The sequence below is a fragment of the Miscanthus floridulus genome, chromosome 8 (assembly GCF_019320115.1).
Source record: "Miscanthus floridulus cultivar M001 chromosome 8, ASM1932011v1, whole genome shotgun sequence".
In the NCBI taxonomy this organism is placed as follows: Eukaryota; Viridiplantae; Streptophyta; class Magnoliopsida; order Poales; family Poaceae; genus Miscanthus; species Miscanthus floridulus.
In genome coordinates, this window is record NC_089587.1 from 201,290,861 (window position 1) to 201,298,892 (window position 8,032).

Sequence of the window (8,032 nt, forward strand, 5' to 3'; positions counted from 1 at the left end):
GGACCAAGCAAAATGCACAATCATATATAGTAGACCTGACCATTCCATAGGAGGAGTAGGGTGGATGACTTTGCACGTCCATGAATGGGAGCTGTTCTGATTGAATGCTGCGATGTTAATGCAGTCGGATAATGTCTCGAGTCAGGTAACAGGATACTAGATCATCCAGTTGTGCACGATCTTCTTCCGCTGATTAAGGGCAGTAGAGTACTGTCATTGGATGCTCGCGAAGAGGACGCCAAGGGCCGATTTTCTCGGGGCTTTGCTTGCAACTTCGACAGATCCTGACATGAAATCCAACATTTCAGAAACGCCTCGTACAGCAATCGGAGCTAAGGGCTTGTTTAGTTACCGGGCATAAAGTTTTAGGGTATCACATCAGACGTCATATGGAGGTATCGTATGGGGTGTTTGAAAACTAATAAAAAACAAACTACAGAATCCGTCAGTAAACCGCGAGACGAATTTATTAAGCCTAATTAATCCATTATTAGCACGTGTGTTACTGTAGCACTTTATTATCAAATCATGTACTAATTAGGCTTAAAAGATTCGTCTCGCAAAGTAGTCGCAATGTAATTGGTCCTGTTCGCTTGGCTTATAATCCGTACTTTTCAGCTCTTTTTTTAGTCGGAACAGTGTTTCTCTTTCCCAACAAATCAGCCGAAACGATGTTTTAGCTTAAGCCATTAGTTATTTTTTTAATCTATATTTAATACTCTACACATTCGATCAAATACGATGAAACGAGACATAAAAGCCAAGGGTCGCTCGTACCGTACACACTACAGTCTAGTACAAGGATGCTGCAATGCTATGTTGAGAAAAAAAACTACTAGTAGTACTAATAAGCGCGTGTTTAGTTTCAGGAAGTTGGAATTTTGGGCTACTATAGCACTTTCGTTTTTATTTGGCAATTAGTGTTCAAACATGGACTAATTAGGCTCAAAACGTTCGTCTCGCAATTTCCCACCAAACTGTGCAATTAGTTTTCTTTTTCGTCTACATTTAATACTCTATGCACGGGCCGTAAACATTCAATGTGATGTCTACTGTAGCTCTTTTTGGGATTTTGGTTGGAACTAAACCAGGCTTAAAAGGAGAGGGTGGGAACCGCAGTTGTGCACCTGTGTTTCTGCCGCGCACGGAGATGTCCTCTGTCTGTGTGTGCTGCGTGCATGTGAACCCTCTCTGCGTGACACTGCGTCTCCTCTGATCCTCTCTCCTCTTTAAGCGCGCACAGCTAGAAATCGCTGCTGTTTCCCGTTCCGGCTCCCTTGAATCGCGCAGCAGGCAGCACGCTCAGTCCATCGTCCTCAACCTCTGCACCCTCCTCTCTTTACCTCCTGCTCGCTTTCACTCTTTCCTCGCAGCGCTCTTTCCGTCACTTCACTGCCATCTTTTGCTCCATCCCACTGTTGATCAAAGGAGGTTTGGACCTGGACTTCGCTCAAGCCTCAAGGTGCTGCCGGCCTTTCCGTCCGTTTAATCTTTTGTAGCTGGCTACCTGCAATGGCCGGGGGCTTGGAGTGGAGGAGCTCTGCAACCACAACCAGAGGAGTCGAGCAGGTATGCAGCTGTTCTTCTTGTCCATTATTCCAGAGAATTGTGGTACCTCGAGCAGATCTACGCATAAGATATGCTCCGCGGTTCTCATCCTCCTATTGCATCTCTTCTCGTCTGCAGCTTCTTGTAGTTTCATCGCTGCATGCCATTCATTCAATCACGAGGATCTGTTCTTTCTTCCTGGCCATCTCCTTCCCCGGGGGAGCCAATACATACCCTGCATTTTATTCAGAAAACAAAGCATATGCATTAGACAGCATGATTTCTTATGAAAGAGAATCCTGAATGTAAACATGGAGTTTCCTTTTGTGCATGTCCCAGCTCTGTTCAGTATATTTTCTTGTCTGTGTCCTTTTGTTTAATTGTTTTCATATGTACAAGACAATATCAATGCTGGGAAAGATGCATCTTAGATGAATAGCACTTTGTGGTTGACATCTTGTTCCTTCCTACAGGCCATTATTACTCTCAAGAAAGGTGCACATCTCCTGAAATGTGGGAAGAGAGGGAAACCCAAATTCTGCACTGTCAGGCTATCTTATGTGAGTAGTTTGGCTATATGTTTACATGTTTTCTTCCATTTGCTTCATAATTTTCTTTAAATGAAACATTGTGCTATGGATTGACCAGTTCTGGTTTTATTCGTCTTCAGAAGCTTGCTATAGATTGACCAACTTGAGTAAACTGAAACTGAACATCTTTAACTTCTATACACTTACATACCTTATTTGGCTCTCTTACGTATTTGATAATTTTCTATCTGCAGGATGAGAGAGCACTAATATGGCACTCCAAAGAGAGGGAAAAACGTTTAAGCTTGAATTCAGTGTCCAGTGTAGTTCTTGGACAGAAGACTGTATGCGACTTTCCCTTTCCAAATATATGCTATTAGCCCTTGGCCCCTTACTAGTAACACATTATGGTTAAAAGACAATGATTTTCTAAGAATTCAATATTTTGCAGACAAAACTTTTGCGTCTGCATTGGCCAGAAAAGGAATCTCACTCCTTGTCAGTAATATACAAGAACGGCGAATCCTCTCTAGACTTGGTATGCAGTAGTCCACATTGTTTAAATTTTGTAATCTATTTACTTATTTAACTTACACAACCTTTTGTTTGGGGATTATGTTAACCCAGGTTTGCAAAGATAGAGATCAAGCTGAATGTTGGTATTTAGGCCTTACAGCCCTGATATCAGCGCCATGCACCCCATTACTTCTGGTTAACTCAACAAACAGCCGTCGGATAAACAGCTGCACGAATAGCCCTCCTAGCTATATTCAGCAAAGAAATAGGCTTTTCGCTGTGCACGATGGAAGAAATTTCACAAAGGTTTTCATTCTGGAATTCATGCATTTCCTGATTTTTATGCAGAAACATGATAGCATTGTCTTAGTGCGAGTTTGACATTGCTCATGAAATTTCTTACATCACACTAAATAGACTGTTCTGAATTCCATGCTTCAGAAAAAAAGGACATATCGATGATGACTGGCATATTAGATCATGTTGAGGTTATATTGACGATGGTTACCTTGTTAGTTTATAGTTCATAGTGAAAATATTTTTTATAACTATTTTTGCAACCAAAAATGATGATGATAATATATCCACTAATGCAATTAAACTAACACGTTCCACAAGCCTTTAAACTGCATATACTTTGAGGGGCAACATTTTTAGTTAAGTACTACACCATGACTGACGACTGTAAATAGCCATCACAGCTGTCATATGTTCCAATTGCATCATGCTTTTACTTGTACTGTTCCAATGATAATTTCTCAAATCATTTGTTCATGAAGGTACATTCGCTATATGGCAGTCCTAGGTTGATACAGAACAAGTACTTGCACAGTAATTTGGATTGCTCCGAACCATTCTTTTCTCCAAGACAGAAAGCATGGTCAGAACTAGATTCCTACTTGGAAAAGATTAGTCCCGAATTGGTAAATCGAGTAAAAAATAATTTGAGAGACATAAAATCTGCTGAAAAAATGAAGGACCAAAGAATTACTCAAATGCCTAAACCCAAACAATCTGAGGGATCAAATGCAGCAACAGATTCTCTGAAGGACATTTTTGTCTGGGGTGATGTTCTGGGTCGTATGTCAGATCATGGACATGTATCAGCAACCAATATATCACTTCCAAGGTTATTGAAATCGTCGCAGATTCTTGATGTGCAGAGCATTGCCCGTGGAGAGAAACATGCGGCAATAGTTACTAAGCAGGGTCAGGTATTCTCTTGGGGTGAGGAAAATGGAGGGAGATTGGGACACAAAACAAGTGACAGTGTCTCTGATCCTAAGATCATTGACTCTCTTGCCTCCACACCTGTGAAGACTATTGCATTTGGGGCAAAGTACACATGTGCAGTTTCAGTTTCAGGAGAACTCTATGAATGGGGTGAAGGGATTCATAGCCTAGGGTTCAGGAACAATCAGTGTCAAAGAAGCCCATGGTTCCCGCATAAATTGATCAGTACTTCAGATGGCATATCTGTATCGAAGATTGCATGTGGTCAGTGGCACACAGCTATAGTATCCTCCGCAGGTAAGCTATTCACATATGGACATGGGACATTTGGTGTTCTTGGACATGGTGACACAATTAGTGTTGTTCAGCCGAAAGAAGTGGAGTCCTTGAGGGGCTTAAGAGCCAAGTCTGTCGCATGTGGACCATGGCACACTGCTGCTATTGTGGAAACATCAGGAACACTCAAGAGCAATGCTCCTTGTGGGAAGCTGTTCACATGGGGCGACGCAGGTGGAGGAAAGCTGGGCCATACTGACAAAAAGTCAAAGCTTGTACCAACTTGTGTCGAACTACTCATTGATTGTGATTTTACTCAGGTATCCTGCGGTATGTCACTAACAGCTGTGCTAACCATAACAGGTGTTGTATTTACCATTGGAAGCAAGGAGCATGGTCAATTAGGGAATCCTCGATCTGACAACTCATCTATTTGTATGGTTGAAGGGCCACTTAAGACTGAGTTTGTCAAAGATATATCCTGTGGCAGCTCCCATGTCGCAGTCTTGACAATGAACGGAAAAGTGTTTACCTGGGGCAAAGGCACAGAAGGGCAACTTGGTTTAGGGGATTATGTTGACAGGAGCTGCCCAACTCTAGTGGAGGCCCTGGAAGATAAACAGGTGGACAGTATAGTTTGTTCTTCCAATTTCACTGCTGTCATTTGTGTGCACAGGGAAATCTCAAGCAAAGATCAATCTGTATGCAGCAGTTGCAGGTTGGCATTTCGGTTTACAAGGAAGAAGCACAACTGCTACAACTGTGGTTCCTTGTTCTGCAATTCCTGCAGCAGCAACAAGGTCGAAAGGGCTGCCCTTGCACCAGATAAGAGCAAACAGTGTCGTGTTTGTGATGCTTGTTTCAATGAGCTGAATAAAACAGCTGAGCATGGCAAAATGAGTTGTGGGTCAAGGATCCGAAAAGAAGAATCTTATACACCAAAGTTATCACGAATGCTTAAGGAAGCAAATTTCATCATGGAAAAAATGAGTTCAGCACAAATTCCCAACCAGAGAAATCAGGAATCAGACACTCTGAATCAAATGCAAAAACAGAGGTGGGGACAGGTAGAATGTCCTGATCAATTCAAATGTGCAAGAGACAACATTCCACATTGGTTGACATCGAAGAAGCAGACAATTGATGTTTGTCGTATAGGGAGAATGACTGATCTAGTCTCACAAAAGACTACTGCCCCTTTGCCACAAGCTACTAATGATAGGAGGAAAGAACAAGCTTTGATGGAAAAGATACTGCTGGAGGAAGTGAAGCAGCTTCAAGCACAGGTAATCTCTATAACTTATTATTTTCTAGGGACCCATATAATAATTCTTGTACGGAATTATTTTGGTTTTTTATTCTGTGTTTCAAATCATTGATTTTCTGAGACAGATGGTGATCTTGCTCTTATCTAAGCAGGTAACCACTCTAGCGGAAGAATGCCGGCATAGGAGCCTGAAAATTCAGTTGTATAAACGAAAACTTGAGGAAACCTGGTTGATAGTGAGGGATGAGGCCACAAAGTGCAAAGCTGCAAAGGAGATTATAAAGGTTTTAACAAATCAGGTATAAGTCTGACTAACAACAAATTCCAAGATTTTAGAACTTTTCTGTCCGATGTCAAATAAGTTATCTTCTGCAAACTTGTGCAGAGGAATGCTTTATCAAATAAACTTTTAGATGATCTGGAACTAGGCGGTTCCAGTATCTTGCCTGACCCACCCGACAAAACTCTCGTCACTGGCAAAATTCCACCGCTAAACAGCATCAGGGATCAACACAACATAGAAGAAGTGGATATGCAATCTGCAACATCTTCTAACACTGTTGTGGTGGATGACTCAGCTGTGCATCAGAATGGCAGAAGAGCCTCCAATAGCAGCAGAGGGTATGATGGGGGAACAGATAGCACAGTTGCTCCTACTGACTCCAATGGAGTGATTGAGCAAATTGAGCGTGGGGTGTACATTACAGTCGTTACATCCCCAAGTGGTAAGAAGGGAATCAAGCGCATCCGGTTCAGGTGAACTCCAGAAAGCCTCTGCCATACTTTTATGTCAACACGGTTGGCTCAAAATCGAATACTCTTATGATAACTTGCTCATGTTGATCTCGCAGCCGGAAGCATTTTGGGGAGGCTGAGGCACAGAAATGGTGGGAAGAGAATGAGAGCAGGGTATTTGCAAAGTACAACAGCATGGAATACTTGGCAGTATAATCTCGATACAGGAGTAGCCAGTTCCTTGTCAGTTTCTGTAGAACATGTACACTGCAACACCATATTGTTCAGTAAAGTCGTAGGATAGATGAGATAGAAGGAATTATGATAGCTTCCTTTCCTAGTAAGCAGCTAAACTGCATCAGATCATCGTTGTGGATTAATACTTAGTGTTAGGTTGATCTCCTCCCGGCTCGGTCCAACGACCGAGTCGGGGCCTTGATCCGCGTCCTGATCGGGAACGCCCAACCATTCCATAGTTGGTGGGCCGTCGCACAGCACAATATAAAGGAGGTGGGAGGCCGGGGCTCGCATCACGAGGTTCACCTGAGCCGCCTTTCACCCACCTACAGTCCTAACCCTAACCCGATCTAAGAGAGAGGCGCTGAAGCCATGGGAAGCTCCATTGACGTCTTCACCGACGTCTCTGCGCCACCACTACACTGCGATCGACCTCAATGTTGTGACCGCGACTCCGCCAACCCAGACCGCATCACCTTCGCCATGGCTACGTCGAGCTCTTCCTCTAAGCCCGCAGATGGTCGGTGACATCTCATCTCCCTTTCCCTCTTTCTCTAGATCATGTTCTAGAAAGTTTTCATCCCGTATGTAAGGTTATACCCACTAGATCTATGTCTAGGTGATCCACTAAGTCTATCAATGGTATCAGTTAAGCCGGTTCTAGGCGTAGATCTAGGATTTGGGGTAGTTTAAGTTTCAGCAAGTAGAAGGAGATGATTTGATCTTCGATTTTAACTCAAATCCCGTGCAAACCCTAACCCTAAGTAAGAAAGAAGAACGGAGAGGAAAGAACCTACCTGGGGTTTTCCTCGCCGTCGCGACCGCCGTCGCACGGGAAGGAAGGGCAGAGACGCTGGCTCCCTGGCGCTCCGCCGCGCCGTGTGCATCAGCACGGCCCCAAACGGGCACCACCGTGGTGCCACTCGACGGCTCCACGCGTGTGCACCGGCGAGGGGTGCCGAGGCGGCGCCGCCACCTTTTCATCCGGTCGCCACCCGCGGCCGCTGTCGCTCAGGTCGCGGCGCTCAGAGAGGAGAGAAGGGGTGAGAATGAGAAATGGGGATTAGGTTTAGGAGCCGACGACAACACCGGTTTTGATCTCGTGAAAACGGTGCCCAGCCGTTGGATGCAAATTAATGATTCAAGATTAACCGGGCTGAATTCGGCCCAGGCGGGGAGGTGAAATCCTGGCCCAGGCCCAGGTTATGGCCTGGGCGCGGGGGAGCGCGCGCGCGAGCTGAGCTTTGGCTACGCAGGCGAGGGCTGTGCGCGTTGCTTGCTGGGCCGCGCGTGCTGTTGTTGCTAGCTGGGTCGCGGGCCACTAATTCTGAGCCGGGCCAAATTCGTGGCAAAGAACAGTTTGATTATTTTTTTTTCAGAAGCAAGTTTTGATAAATTAGGTCTAGTTTTCCATCTCTGTTTAAATTTGAACTAGCAGAATAATTTTTTCAGAGAGTAGATAAGTACAGTATAATGCTTCTGAAAAGTAGACAAAATTCTTTTTTACGTTTCCGTTGCTATGATTATGTTCACCCTCTAATTAAATTGGATAAAAGGAAAATTTTAATTGGAGGGATAATCATATTATGATTATAAGTTTATTCATGAGTTGTTTTCCATGCATTAATTCTATTTCTGTCCAACGGTGATATAGAATTAATGTAGAAGAATGTTGTATTTATGATATTGC

General features: G+C 43.8%; 1 protein-coding gene across 2 annotated transcripts; it reads left to right on the top strand.

Annotated features, from left to right (window-relative positions):
* Positions 1 to 1,181: 1,181 nt before the first annotated feature.
* LOC136474581 (PH, RCC1 and FYVE domains-containing protein 1-like) lies at positions 1,182 to 6,333 on the top strand. Of its 2 annotated transcripts, none has more exons than XR_010762962.1 (9): positions 1,182 to 1,569; positions 2,022 to 2,108; positions 2,333 to 2,422; positions 2,530 to 2,616; positions 2,706 to 2,900; positions 3,374 to 5,389; positions 5,523 to 5,669; positions 5,949 to 6,126; positions 6,222 to 6,333. XR_010762962.1 is itself a non-coding variant. In XM_066472145.1 (9 exons), exons 1-9 carry the CDS (start codon positions 1,513 to 1,515, stop codon positions 6,319 to 6,321), a joined length of 3,150 nt encoding a protein of 1,049 aa, XP_066328242.1. In that variant the 5' UTR covers positions 1,182 to 1,512; the 3' UTR covers positions 6,322 to 6,333. The 2 variants fall into 2 exon arrangements, 1 of the variants encoding a protein (XP_066328242.1); XM_066472145.1 differs by having other exon boundaries at positions 5,756 to 6,126.
* Positions 6,334 to 8,032: the final 1,699 nt, after the last annotated feature.

Excerpts from the sequence above, each read along its gene's own strand:
- LOC136474581 (XM_066472145.1), top strand. The coding sequence starts at position 1,513 with ATGGCCGGGGGCTTGGAGTGGAGGAGCTCTGCAACCACAACCAGAGGA. Across the intron at positions 1,570-2,021 it reads CAACCAGAGGAGTCGAGCAG|GCCATTATTACTCTCAAGAA; the intron begins GTATGCAGCTGT and ends TCCTTCCTACAG. Across the intron at positions 2,423-2,529 it reads TAGTTCTTGGACAGAAGACT|ACAAAACTTTTGCGTCTGCA; the intron begins GTATGCGACTTT and ends AATATTTTGCAG.